Source organism: Syngnathus typhle, linkage group LG3 (assembly GCF_033458585.1).
Source record: "Syngnathus typhle isolate RoL2023-S1 ecotype Sweden linkage group LG3, RoL_Styp_1.0, whole genome shotgun sequence".
Taxonomy (NCBI): Eukaryota; Metazoa; Chordata; class Actinopteri; order Syngnathiformes; family Syngnathidae; genus Syngnathus; species Syngnathus typhle.
This window is the reverse complement of record NC_083740.1, coordinates 22896762-22911539: the sequence shown is the minus strand read 5'-3', so window position 1 is coordinate 22911539 and position 14778 is coordinate 22896762. Positions and strand designations below refer to the sequence as shown.

General features: G+C 45.6%; 1 protein-coding gene across 17 annotated transcripts in view; it reads left to right on the top strand.

Annotated features, from left to right (window-relative positions):
• The window catches only part of LOC133152030 (palmitoyltransferase ZDHHC5-A-like), a 240863-nt gene that overhangs the window by 95649 nt on the left and 130436 nt on the right, over positions 1-14778 (top strand). For 12 of the 17 annotated variants that reach the window (XR_009714035.1, XM_061275520.1, XM_061275519.1 and 9 more), the window contains one exon: positions 6981-7083. Coding sequence is in view for 13 of the 17 variants with exons in the window: in XM_061275520.1 (XP_061131504.1) it covers positions 6981-7083 (103 nt within the window). In the remaining 4 variants the exon portion in view is untranslated. Of the gene's footprint in view, positions 1-6980; positions 7084-14778 lie in introns of those variants that run through there. The other 5 variants (XM_061275523.1, XM_061275526.1, XM_061275531.1 and 2 more) reach the window with 3 other exon arrangements.

Here is a 14778-nt window from a genome sequence, read left to right as displayed (position 1 = left end):
ACTATAGAGAGTATCTTAACCAACGGTGTCACGGTCTGGTACGGCAACTGCACAGCCGCGGACCGGAAGTCACTGCAAAGGGTGGTGAAGCTGGCCCAACGCATTATCGGCATATCCCTTCCTTCCATCGAGTCGATTTACCAAAAATGGGTGCCTGAAGAAGGCACGCAGCATCATCAAAAGACTTCTACCATCCCAACCGCAGACTGTTTGCTCTTCTTCCTTCTAGGAAGCGATACCGGACTCTACGGGTAAAGACAAGTAGACTGAGGAAAAGCTTTTTCCCCTCTGCCGTCATCGCACTGAACTCCGCAGCACAACACCTCTGTCATCCCCCTGAAATCGCATCACTCTGAACCCTGCAGCACAACAACCCCACACCCCAGTTACCCCCCATCCCCTCGCACAGGGACTCTGATCACTTAGTCATCCCCCGCCCCAGAGACATCCCCCCTTCACCCCCCCTATTCTGTATTACCTGCATATACTGTCCATATCTGCATATTATTACTGCATTCCTATCCTATATATTTATTCATCACCCTTACTCCGCTTGTACATATCTGTTTATATCTGGTTATAATGACACTGTTGCATATTTATAACCCTATATTTATAATTAGCATTCTAGTACCGCCTGCAAATGTCTGTTCTACTGCACCTTATTGTACATACTTAGCTAGTCATATCCAGCTCAGTGGCCTAGTGGAAGAGTGTCCGCCCTGAGACTGGAAGGTTGTGGGTTCAAACCCCGGCCGGGTCATACCAAAGGCTGTAAAAATGGGACCCATTCCCTCCCTGCTTGGCACTCAGCATTAAGGGTTGGAATTGGGAGGTTAGATCACCAACTGATTCCCAAACGCGGCACCGCTGCTGCTCACTGCTCCCCTCTCCCCCAGGGGATGGATTAAAATCGCACGGGGATGGGTTAAATGCAGAGGGCAAATTTCACCACACCCAGGTGTGTGTTTGACGATCATTGGGACTTTAATCTTTAATCTTTAATCCGTTCTCATCCCTCATGTATATTATCCCGCATAGTAGAACACACCTCATATTTACGTGATTGCACTGTACTTACTGCTCAGTATTACTCTTTACTCTGCACTTTACTGCTTTTTGCACTTCTGGTTGGATGTCAAAGTTCATTTCGCTGTACTGTATTTGTGCTGTACAATGACAATACATTTGAATCTAATCTCATCTAATCTAATCTAATCCATCGGAATTTTCGTTTTAAGATCAGGGGATGCTTTGAGAACAATTGTCAATTCTTTGTCTATGTGAAGCCCTTTGAGACTGCTTGTGATTTAGGGCTATACAAATAAACTTGACTTGACTTGTCTTGTGTCACTTAAAAAAAAAACAAAAAAAAACAGCTGTTGACTCTGAATCTACGTGCGACGTTGACGTCAGACTAGATATATCAAATAAATGTAATATAAACAACAATTTTAACGAGCCATCCGTGTTACTCCAAATCATTAAATCCATCGGAATCTTCATCTCCTGTGTCACTTTAAAAAAAACAAAAAAAAACAGCTGTTGACTTCGGATCTACGAGCGCCGCTGACGTAAGCCTCGTCGTCAGTTGCGGATCCAATAATTCCGTATATAACTATATTGTAGCGTTACCAAAGTACTAGGCAAGACGTGGGTTTTGCAACCGGCTCTTTATTTCACAAAACAAGTGCTCAACATATGAGCCAACTCAGTGCGATAAGCAAGCGCCCTGGATCGCTCTTCAATACACAAATCCGATACACAACTCTGCCCCATTGTCGACAGCAAAGGATCCATCACATACAACCTCTCCGAAATCACTTGCAGAAATCATAAAACCCCGTCGCGGACTCACTGAACAGCACTGCAGAAACTCACAATAACTGACAAAAGACATACAACAAATCAATATAAGACAGGACAAAATAGTCATAGTTCTCAAAACCCCCAGTCGAAGCCACACTCAACATCGTACACAGTAGACTCAGTAAGTGCAATTCACTCCGGAAACGAACCAAACTCACAGTTGAAGACATCATGTCACTACTCAGATTCGTCGCCACATCCACTTATTTTCAATATAACAACACCATATACAAACAGACTGAAGGAATGAGTGTTTTTTTTCTTGGAGCATCTGGAACAACAAGCCATAGCCACAGCACCAGAGGATTGCAGCATATAATTTTGGAAAAAGGTACGTTGGCGACATTCTAGAAAAAATTTAAAACGGATACACACAACAGCTCACAGACTACCTCAACACCATAGACCAGTCCAGTGGTCCCCAAATATTTAGCACCACGGATTGGATTCTTCCCATGGGCTCACCACCTGTAGGAGGGGCCAAAGGGGTCGGGTGCATTGCAAGCTGGGCGGCGGCCAAAGGTAGGGACCTTGGCGGTCTGATCCCCGGCTGCAGAAGCTGGCTCTTGGGATATGGAATGTCACCTCTCTGGCTGGAAAGGAGCCCGAGCTGGTGTGCGAGGGAGAAAAGTTCCGACTAGATATAGTCGGACTTGCCTCCACGCACAGCTTGGGTTCCGGTACAAGCCCTCTCGAGAGGGGCTGGACTCTCTTCCACTCTGGAGTTGCCCACGGTGAGAGGCGTCGAGCAGGTGTAGGTATACTTATTGCCCCCCGGCTGGGCGCCTGCACATTGGGGTTCACCCCGGTGAACGAGAGGGTAGCCTCCCTCCGCCTTCAGGTGGGGGGACGGGTCCTGACTGTTGTTTGTGCCTATGCATCAAGCGGCAGCTCAGAGCACCCACCCTTCTTGGGGTCCCTGGAGGAAGTGCTGGAGAGCGCTCCTTCTGGGGACTCCATCATTCTACTGGGTGACTTCAATGCTCACGTGGGCAATGACAGTGAGACCTGGAAGGGCGTGATTGAGAGGAACGCCCCCCCCGATCTGAACCCGAGCGGTGTTCTATTATTGGACTTCTGTGCTCTACACGGATTTTCTATAATGAACACCATGTTCAAACATAAGGGTGTCCATGTGTGCACTTGGCACCAGGACACCCTAGGCCGCAGTTCGATGATCGACTTTGTAGTCGTGTCATTGGATTTGCGACCGCATGTTTTGGACACTCGGGTGAAGAGAGAGACGGAGCTGTCAACTGATCACCACCTGGTGGTGGGTTGGCTCCGATGGTGGGGGAAGATGCCGGTCCGACCTGGCAGACCCAAACGTTCTGTGAGGGTCTGCTTGGAACGTCTGGCGGAATCCCCTGTCAGGAAGAGCTTCAACTCCCACCTCCGGCAGAACTTTTCCCACGTCCCGGGGGAGGCGGGGACATTTAGTCCGAGTGGACCTTGTTTTGCGCCTCCATTGTTGAGGCGGCCGACCGGAGCTGTGGCCGTAAGGTCATTGGTGCCTGTTGTGGTGGCAATCCCCGAACCCGCTGGTGGACACCGGCGGTAAGGGATGCCGTCAAGCTGAAGAAGGAGTCCTATCGGGCCGTTTTGGCCTGCGGGACTCCCGAGGCAGCTGACAGGTACCGGATGGCCAAGCGGAACGCGGCTTTGGCGGTTGCTGAGGCAAAAACCCGGGCGTGGGAGGAGTTTGGCGAGGCCATTGAGAATGACTTCCGGACGGCTTCGAGGAAATTCTGGTCCACCATCCGGCGTCTCAGGAGGGGGAAGCAGTGCAACGTCAACACTGTTTACATAGGAGATCGCGTGCTGCTGACCTCGACTCGGGACGTCGTGTGTCGGTGGGGAGAATACTTCGAAGACCTCCTCAATTTCACCGACACGTCTTTCATTGTGGAGGCAGGGCCTGGGGACTCTGAGGTGGACTCTCCAATCTCTGGGGTTGAAGTCACTGAGGTAGTTGTGCTGGATGTTGTGGGGCTGTCATGGCTGACACGTCTCTACAGCATCGCGTGGACATTGGGGACAGTGCCTCTGGATTGGCAGACTGGGGTGGTGGTTCCCCTCTTTAAGAAGGGGGACCGGAGTGTGTTCCAATTACAGGAGAATTACATTCCTCAGCTTCCCTGGTAAGGTCTATTCAGGGGTGCTGGAGAGGATGGTCCGTCGGGAGGTCGAACCTCGGATTCAGGAGGAACAGTGTGGCTTTCGTCCTGGCCGTGGAACAGTGGACCAGCTCTTCACCCTCAGCAGGATCCTCGAGGGTGCATGGGAGTTCGCCCAACCAGTCCACATGTGTTTTGTGGACTTGGAGAAGGCGTTCGACCATGTCCCTTGGGAGGTCCTGTGGGGGGTGCTTCGGGAGTACGAGGTACCGAGCCAACTGATAAGGGCGGTTCGGTCCCTGTATCACCGATGCCAGAGTTTGGTCCGCATTTCCAGCAGTAAGTCGGATTCGTTCCCAGTGAGGGTTGGACTCCGCCAAGGCTGCCCTTTGTCACCGATTCTGTTTATAATTTTTATGGACAGAATTTCTAGGCGCAGCCAAGGCGTTGAGGGTGTCCGGTTTGGGGACCTCAGCATCGCGTCTCTGCTTTTTGCAGACGACGTGGTGCTGTTGGCTTCTTCAGGCCGTGATCTCCAGCTTTCACTGGAGCGGTTCGCAGCCGAGTGTGAAGCGGTTGGGATGAGGGTCAGCACCTCCAAGTCCGAGTCCATGGTCCTCGATCGGAAAAGGGTGGAATGCCCTCTCCAGATCGGGGATGAGATCCTTCCCCAAGTGGAAGAGTTTAAGTATCTTGGGGTCTTGTTCACGAGTGAGGGGAGGATGGAGCGCAAGATCGACAGGCGGATCGGTGCAGCATCGGCAGTAATGCGGACTCTGTACCGGTCCGTTGTGGTAAAGTGAGAGCTGAGCCAAAAGGCAAAGCTCTCAATTTACCGGTTGATTTACGCTCCTACCCTCACCTATGGTCACGAGCTATGGGTCGTGACCGAAAGAACGAGATCCCGGATACAAGCGGCCGAAATGAGTTTTCTCCGCAGGATGTCCGGGCTCTCCCTTAGATATAGGGTGAGAAGTTCGGTCATCCGGGAGAAACTCGGAGTAGAGTCGCTACTCCTCCACATTGAGAGGAGCCGGATGAGGTGGCTCGGGCATCTCAGCAGGATGCCTCCTGGACGCCTCCCTGGGGAGGTGTTCCGGGCATGTCCCACCGGTAGGAGACCCCGGGGACGACCCAGGACGCGCTGGAGATACTATGTCTCTCAGCTGGCCTGGGAACGCCTTGGGATCCCCCGGGATGAGCTAGATGAAGTGGCTGGGGAGAGGGAAGTCTGGGAGTCCCTCCTGAAGCTGCTGCCCCCGCGACCCGACCCCGGATAAGCGGAAGAAGATGGATGGATGGATGGATGGATGGATTGGATTACTGTCAGACAATATTTTCATGGACTGGTATTTGATGACGTCACGATTTTTGTGAATAAAACTTCTAAAAACAATTCTAGAAAATCAGAATCAAATGTCAAAAGCATTTGTAAATCAAATAATCACAGACTGCACATTGTGTATGGACGTTTTCTTTGCAAAAATCGTCCATGTTTCAACGACATTATCATTTACGCAAAACAGACCAACCACAATCCTAAACGTCATTGTACTGTCTTTGCAGCTAATCATATCGCAGAACAACGGAAGTGCGTTACAACATCAACACCACCATCCCAAGACACCTTTCAACCCTGAGTTCCACAGGGCAATTTTGCATGCAAACACCACAGTACAATATAATAATAAATCTGAACCCACTGTGTAGTCTCTGACTTTACTTGCAGCATCCTCATAACATTGTACTTACAACATAAAATGAGTCTGGTGACCAGATCTTCGCCCATGTACATGTCACAGAGGTGTAAAATAATGCAAGGTATTTATTCTTTTTTTATGTGGTCCGGTACCAAATGAGCCACGGACTGGTACTGGTCTGCGGCCCGGGGGTTGGGGACCACTGCCATAGACCACACAGGCAGCATCAAATTCACAGAGGAGGAAGAAAAAAACAATGAACAAGGCTTTTTGGCCCTATAAATTCACCATAGACAGACGGCAGTATCATACTTTAAATACACAGGAAACCCACCTACGTGGATCAATATCTCTTATGGACATGAGAGCACCCCAAAGAACACAAACTGTCACTAGTCATAACATTGTACAAACGAGCCATCATAGTCACAGACAAACAGGACAGGAAAGAGAAAACACACGTACACAACACACTCAGAAACTGCCAATATCCAAAGAACAGGCACACAAAAAACACAACAGAAGGTCAGAAACACACTCAACAAAAACAAACCGCCCATCGTCACACTGCCAAATATCAGAGGAGTCACCAAACGCATCCAAAGAGCCATTAAGAAATACAACATCAATACAACGATCAAACCACACACACAACTCAGACCGCTCTTGACCCAATAACAAGATAAAACACAAATGCAACAAAATATATGAAATACCATGCCTATTATGCAACAACACATACCCATGACGTCTTGTTGCAGGTGGGTAGTCAGAATATTGTGTTGGTGATGACAAGGTCATGCGCAGCACAAGACTTGAGCAGCAGTAAACCGTTGCTGTTGCATTTGCCAATGCCATGCTTCCCAATGATTCCCTCCCAGGTCTGATAGTCTGTCCCCACTCCGGCGTTGAGGTCCCGGAAAACCAATAGCTTCTCTGATTGTGGGACTGCTGCAATGAGAGCATCTAGTTCAGGCCCTCTGTCCGGCTTATGCTGTCACAGTGTTACTGAGAACTAGAAAAATCCACGTAAAATCAAGATTTAGGTGTAATTCAGTCCAACTGCAGGTGAGTGAGAGCTCAATATTCAACAACAATGCACACTTGCACTCGGGGGAAATGTGGTGAACTTCAGGCAACTTTTATGGCTTTTATCGATATTGCGCCGCCATAATCAACAAAAACATACCTGTGTAATGGGTCTTTAAGCTCTCTGATCTGTGATTGACCCCAAACATTGTGATTGCGTAGAGCCTAAAAAATAGACAATATTTTCCTTAACGTTCTTTTTCAGACTGGCTGTAATGTGTGTTGCAGGCCTGTTTTTCATTCCAGTTGCTGGTCTCACTGGTTTCCACATTGTTCTTGTGGGAAGGGGCAGAACTACCAATGAGCAGGTAGAACATATTTTATCATTAAATGTTTTTGGTTCCCTCTCATGTTGTTCACCTCACATCACTAATCACTGTGGATAAGGACTGAGCGAACCTCAAATAACAGCTTCCCACCAATAATTTCAACCCAAAGTGATTATCATTGCCTATAACAGTTTAAAACAGGGGTCACATACGTAAACGATGCCCACAGGAAGTCTAACCATTTTGTGTCCCTATTCTTGAAAAAACAAAAGTGGGCTGCATCTAACCTGTAGTTGGGGCTCAAACGTGAGCGTCTAGTGACGGGACCTACGCCCATGGGGCCTGGCCGGGCAGAGCGCGAAAAGAAAACGTGGGTCCCCCTTCCCATGGGCTCACCACCTGTGGGAGGGGCCAAAGGAGTCGGGTGCTAAGTGAGCTGGACGGTGGCCAAAGGTGGGGACGGTGGCCAAAGGTGGGGACCTTGGCGGTCCGATCCCCGGCTGCAGAAGCTGGCTCTTGGGACATGGAATGTCACCTCTCTGGCAGGGAAGGAGCCCGAGCTGGTGTGCAAGGCAGAAAAGTTCCGACTAGACATTGTCTCCCATCGTAGTCGCATTGAAGCCGAGCGCTACGTTCGCTTTGTCATACTTCTTTGCAAGGCTGTGGACTCGGTTCGGACTCGGGGACTCGGACTCGGTCGGACTCTGTCATTTTTGCTGGACTCGGACTCAGTGCTGATTTTGACCGAGTCCACCGAGTCCGACAATAAAAAAAAGAGGCAAGACGCAGCCAGAGAGTGTCAGGTTACAGTCAGCGCGGTAGGAGTTGGAAGAAGCAGTAAAAACTCCACCAAACTCGTCGTAATGACCCGTGATATATGTTATATCCTTACTATTTTCCAGGTTCTTAGATAGCAAGAATAGGTCGGACAACGACGTGAATGATAACTGCTTTATTCCTTACTCACAGTGCGTTCACAGGGCGTACCACAACAACACAGAATGCGCCCATCCCACTTCCGGGGGTTTTCTACTACGGAATTTGAGTTAGCCCAAAATACACAACATCTCTTCTCCTCTTACAATGAACGTGAACCGGCTCAGTGGCATAGTGGTAGAGTGTCCGCCCTGAGACCGGAAGGTTGTGGGTTCAAACCCTGGCCGGGTCATACCAAAGACTATAAAAATGGGACCCATTGCCTCCCTGCTTGGCACTCAGCATTAAGGGTTGGAATTGGGGGGTTAGATCACCAACTGATTCCCGAGCGCGGCACCGCTGCTGCTCACTGCTCCCCTCTCCCCCAGGGGATGGATTAAAATCACACGGGGATGGGTTAAATGCAGAGGACAAATTTCACCACACCCAGGTGTGTGTGTGACGATCATTGGGACTTTAATCTTTTAATCTTTAATATGCACCTATAACTTGACATCTTCAAGATCTATCAATAACTACCATTAAGCAATTATCATATATGGTCCAGACAATTATGACAATAATATTCCCATGAAACCTTAACTTTGGGTGAGTTTGGACTACGTCGAATTATACCGAATTATAGCGAAAAACCGATGTCGTACGGCGTCGTACGGCGTCAGCACTATGTTGTTTTCAATAAAAACATGAAGAACTCACGTTTGCGTCAGTCAATTTTAATTTTTACAAAGGATTATTCTCATTTGATGTCTTTAAATTCATCCGCGTTCTGCCATTGAAGCGGGGTGCATTCAAAAACCAGTCATACAGACGGAAACATTTTGTGATCAAATCTTTCATAACGAGAATGATTTGAGTGAATTGATTTGAATGAATAATTGAGACAAGATTTCAGTTCTGAAGGCTCCTTTTGTCCCAAGCAAAGTGACAGATGGTGGGGAGGGGGGATAAAAATTGTAAAATCAATTCACTCAAATCATTCTCGTTATGAAAGATTTGATCACAAAACGTGTGTGTTTTTTTCTTAAATGAACACGTTTGACATTGCTATCGTGTCAGCTTTTAATTATATTGCGCTGTCATGTTAAAGCAAATTAATAAATGCAACAATATTAATTTGCTTTGAAAATACCTGAGTAATAAAATAAAATGGGTGGATGGATGAATGATGATCACAATTAAGTCTAAAGTCTCCTTTGTAATATATACTCCTTGTAGCCTGTACCCAAAAAGAGGAGTTTCTTTGCATCGAGGTTTATGCAAAGAGCTCACATAATTATATTGTTGCGTTTTGGTGAAGTGAATGAGTGTTCCGTCTGTTCGACTGGTCTTTGAATGCACCCCGCTTCAATGGCAGAACGCGGATGGCATCAAATGAGAATAATCCTTTATAAAAATTACAATTGACTGACGCAAACGTGAGTTCTTCATGTTTTTATTGAAAACAACATAGTGCTGACGCCGTACGACATGGGTTTTTCGCTTTCCAAATAAGGGGTCGTCACTAATTATTTGTGTTTAGATAAATGTCTGAGCTATAATGGTGTAAATTATGATTAAAACTTGAAAGTATCTGTTTATTGTATTCGTTTATATGTTTTTTAAAGACAAAGCCATCACAAAACTGTTGTAATTATTTAGATTTTGATCTAAATTAGGCTTGAATAAAGACTAAGCAGTCACATGAATTAACAGTAAAATGGACAGCCGGACTCGGACTCGGACTCATGGCCAAGAGGCTGGACTCGGACTCGGTGCGAGTCCACAGCCCTGCTTGTTTGTCTTAGCTTTTGTGTGACTCTCAATTCTCTTATCTCTGTCTCTCTCGGCCGTTCTTTTCAACCCTGTTAATTATTTTTCCATGGTGTCTAACTGCACTTGTTATTGCCTGCTCTGTGCTATGTGTGCGTATGTTCCCTGCACTCTACACTATAGAGCAAATACTCCTTTCGCACACTCTTACAGTGATACCGCCACTCCCACCTACTGCAGTGGAAGCCTAATTACCCTTTAATCTAGTACAGCCAAAAGAAAAGAATGTTCCCTGGTGTCACACGCGCCCCCCTTGGTAATGCACGCATACGCGCCCCACTATTTGAGAAGGACTGATCTAAAGAAACACAACATTACAGACAGATTACAAAAAACACTAGGTATTATATACATCAGCTTAACTACGGAAATTAGTTAATATAGCCAGAGTGTTTGAACACAGTGATATAGAGACAGACAGCAGTTCAGGCTAACTGCATAGCCTGTCAGCATGGGCAGCCGTGTGATTACGCAATCCTCAGAGGAGGCAAGGCAGGAAGTTGCCTCCTCCAAGCAACTCGTTTTTGATTTTAACATAACTATAAAAATGCAGAGATTTTGGTACAAAATGATACAAAACTACTGAAATTAAAAGTGAAATGACTTCTGTCAGGTCTAAATACCATCAGACATTTATTTACACACTGGAAACAAAGAGGAGAAGACAACCAGTATTCTTTTGCTCGCGAGGAGAATTAGGTAGAGGGCCCAGTTCACAGTCCTCCACCAACTCTTTTTATATTGGGTTGCCCTGGTTACAAGAGGCGTTGCTACACTTAAGGGAGGGGAGAGTGTGAGTGTAGCAACGCTGTTCAGCTAGCTAATAATGTTGTGTGGTGCGAGGCCGCATGGCCTTGGCCGATCCGTGACCCCAGGAATGCAGAGTCTGTTCTTAGATGGTTGGCAGCCTCGTTGCCGGCTGCAATCTTCAAACCTGGATGCTGTGTCCCTCTTGTTCATACACTCCAATAAACGTTAAGTAGATGTGAGATAACTTGCATGAAGTCTACTTAAACAAACATTGAGTAAATATGGGATAACTAAAAAACTGTCTTGGACAAAAACAATCAAAAGAGAAAGGACTTCTCTTGAACTAACAAAGAACAAAGGTGTTCTGTTCATAACTAGTGAGGGCCTCTCACAGATAAGACAAGGAAGAGAGTATAAGGACTCCCCAAGGCTGGCTGGCAGATATGTTGGCTTGAGCGAAGATATGTGACCTCCGGCTTCAGGCCGACCTGTCACGGACGGAGTGTGGATGGTGGAGCAGGGCGACCAAATGCAGCTTGGACCAGGGTTTATTGCAGGAACTCAAAAGACATACTCGGCAACTAACATAACTTACTGGCAAAATCAATAACAGGAACCAAACAGCAACGTGAGACAAAACGGACAGCGTGGCATTCCATGACAGCAGCAACAGCATGCACAATGCTCCGACAGCGAGTGGTACACAAACAGAACTTAAATACAACACAGGCAACAAGAGGCAGGTGAGCATGATTACACTAATCATGGGCACACAGGAAGGGAGGGGCGGTGCGAACAGAAACCATGGCAACCTACACACAGCAAAACTGGGGACGAGACATGACACGACCAGCGCTTCAGCAAAACTAATTATTCTAACAATTCCCTCCTGTTTATCACACATTTGCTCAAATCCCCACATCACCGTAAACAACCACTTCTCTCGATTTTCAGTTGTCGGATCACATTTATGAAAACAAATATGTTTACACTCAAAAGATAAATGTCGCGTCGTCATCATTCAGAATCGCATGGATCGGGGAAAAAGTCTTCTAACGTCAGTGCACGAATCCCGTCATCAACATCATTATCATCATCATCATCATCTTGTCGCTCAGACATTAGATACATCTGAGCCATCTTGTCCTCCATGGGCGATATTGCTGTAGTGATGAGACGGTTAAACAGAGCACGCAGGCAAGGAACACAACAACATCCACACAAGGTGAGTATAACAGCAAATACTGCAACTGATATCAAAATCGAGGACACAAGGGCTTTATACTTCCCCAAAACATCCATCCATTTGTCCCACACTGGTGTGTCCACACCAGAGTGCTCTTTCATTCTAGCATTGAGGGATTGCAGGCCTGCAATCGCCCTCGTCAGGCTCCCATCAGGAGCGGTGTTGTTGGGGATGAAGGTGCAGCATTGTTCTTCGAACATTGCAGAGACCCCTCCTTTCTCAGACAACAACATATCAAGAGCAATACGGTTCTGGAATGCCATTAGGGAGGTTGTGGCTAGCTGTTCATGCACTGCCTCAAGCCCCGCTTGTGTCCAATTGCCCAATTTCTTCACATTGTAGTGGATGTAATGTATTCTGTCTATGTTCTTGTTCACCGCTGACCAACAGCAAATGGAGGACTCCCGTCGCGCTGCAATTTGGTCAATTATTTCTTATTGATCAGGAACTCCTCTAGGGACTCCAATTGCATCAATTTCGGTCAGATCATCGTCGCCTCTCAAATTTAAAAATATTTTGGTTTTTACCAAGTTTTTTTTTTTTTTTTCCAGATCTTGGCATGTTGATGCATATACAATTTCGCTTGACTACATTCTCTGAAAGCAATGGTTGCAAAACCATACATATGACATATGACATTTTTGTTTGTCTTTACAGCTTGTTTTGCCATTAGCAATCAATTGTTTCCTTTTTCAGTTACCTGAAAAAAATTATCCACATTCATTTTAGATGTATTCATCCCATTCTTTAACATCTACAGCAGTTGTTGACAAAGTACACATATAAACATCATACTTTCATGGCAGTCCAGATCCGACACAGCAGATCACCCTGCAAAGATCAAATTGATCTTTTAAATTGCTACAATGCAGCATAATTTTGAGGGAGTGATCAATATAAGTTGTTCACTCATCTCTCCCCTACTCATTATGACTTAGTTCCCACAAATACCATATTGCTGAAGTTAACAAAATGGCAACAAAGATAGCCACCCAAAATGCAATAACGTCATTGTTCCATTTTCTTGTTCCCGGCATTTCTCTAAGAGGTAAGGCTTCCTTTGGGTCACTTTTTCCGATTGAACGTTACCTCAAAAGAAATTACCCTTTTGTAATTTGCTAGGACCATCTCAACTGACCTTTCTGCTATTTTATTGGCAGTTGATGTAATTATCAATATTCAATGTGGCCCTTCCCCCTGAGAAGAACACCAGTGTTTCATTTTCAATGCTCTTAATGAGAATGTGCTTTATTCTTTTTGCCTTTAAAATATTAATTATAAATCTAAAATGTAAATGCCAAATTTGAATCATCCTTAGTTTCCCACTTGGTTTTAAAACATGGTAATCTATATTGTCGCCCAAACAATTTTTCATACGGGGTTAAACGCACAGTACTTGTCATATTTATGTACAGTTTGACCAGGTCTAAACATTTTGTCCATTATCTTCCAGTTTCTTCCATGCACTTCTTCACACTTTATACTAATCCTGCACTTCAGCGATGGTGTGCACAATGATTTTTAATTTAAGTCTTTATGGAACATTGTGCTTATTCTCCTCATTACTTGATTTACAAAGTGCCCCCATTATCATGAGAATTTATCTCTGAAATCCCATATCCTGGTATTATTTCTTTACATAACGTGTTTGCCACTGTTAAGGCATTCAGTGTTTTTGTTGAAACCAATTCAAACCATTTTGAGAATGCATCTTTTATGACCAGGCAGTATAACCCTGTGGATTGTGTTTAGCGCATGTTAAACAAGCTCTACAAAATGTTTTTTTGTTTTGAAAATGTTTTGAATATGAATCAAATCCGTATGTTGTATAAAGCTGACTGACCTGCCCCACTATCCCTCCTCTTGAGCCATGTGACACGCACTATGGCTCAATATTGCTGCCCATTTGTATAGGTTCTTTGGTAGGATAGGTCTGTCTTCTGGTCATTTATAGATGCCATTCTCTACTTTTGCCCCTCTTTTTGTCCATGATTGAATTTCAGTCTATGGACTTTGTCGCTGCACATCTTTAAAAATGTGTCAGTGATTTAATCTGCTTCTTGCGTGTATAAAATTTGAAGTGTCTTCTGCGCTTTTGTTTTGGGGTTCTGTCCGCAAGCTTGTTAACTCTTGACACCTTATCAGTCTCGTGTGTGTGCACTGCACACGTGCATATAGCTACTTTTTGTGGCAATTGGACTGTTTCCACAACTAGCTTAGCAAGTAAATGGATGGCCTCCCTGTCAGGTCTAAATACCATCAGACATTTAACCACACGCTGGAAGGAAGAGGAGAAAAGAACCAGAACAGGTTTACTCCCGAGGAGAACGATAGAGAGAGGAAACTCGGTTACAATCTCCATCAATTCAGAGTTCTCCCTCCACGTGCTCCTCTATTTAATGTTTTGGTTGCCCTGGTTACAGAGGCGTTGCTACACTAAAGGGAGGGAAGATTGTGTCTGTAGCAACGTTGATTAGCTAAGGAATGTAGTGTGATGTGAATTGGCACTTCATTGTCGGCCCGTGACCCCCGCAGAGTTTTTCCATCTGTTCTTCTCCAGTTGTTGGCCGAGTAGTCCGCGAGTGAGATCAGATAACTTCAATTGCCGCTTTCCTGTGGAACAATGCAACTAAACCTTGGCTAGACTTTATCTACTTAGTAAATTAACACGCAATAACAATGAGTGACTTGTCCTAAACACTTGAACAAGACTTGAGTAAATATGGGATAACTTGTACGCAACCACTTCAAACTGTGTTTAACACTTAACAAAGAAAAACAGTTCTGATCAACAACAATCTATGAACCAAACCTACAGTTAACTAAAAGGAATGGAGTTTCTTTCAACCAAATAAGAACATTTCGCCTATGCAAATAAGCTCTGCTCATTGTTAGTGAAGGCCTCTTACAGGAACAAAAACACACAGATAACATAAGGACAGGAAGGATACATATGGCTGACGGGGATCAAAAGACATCCCTGTCACTAA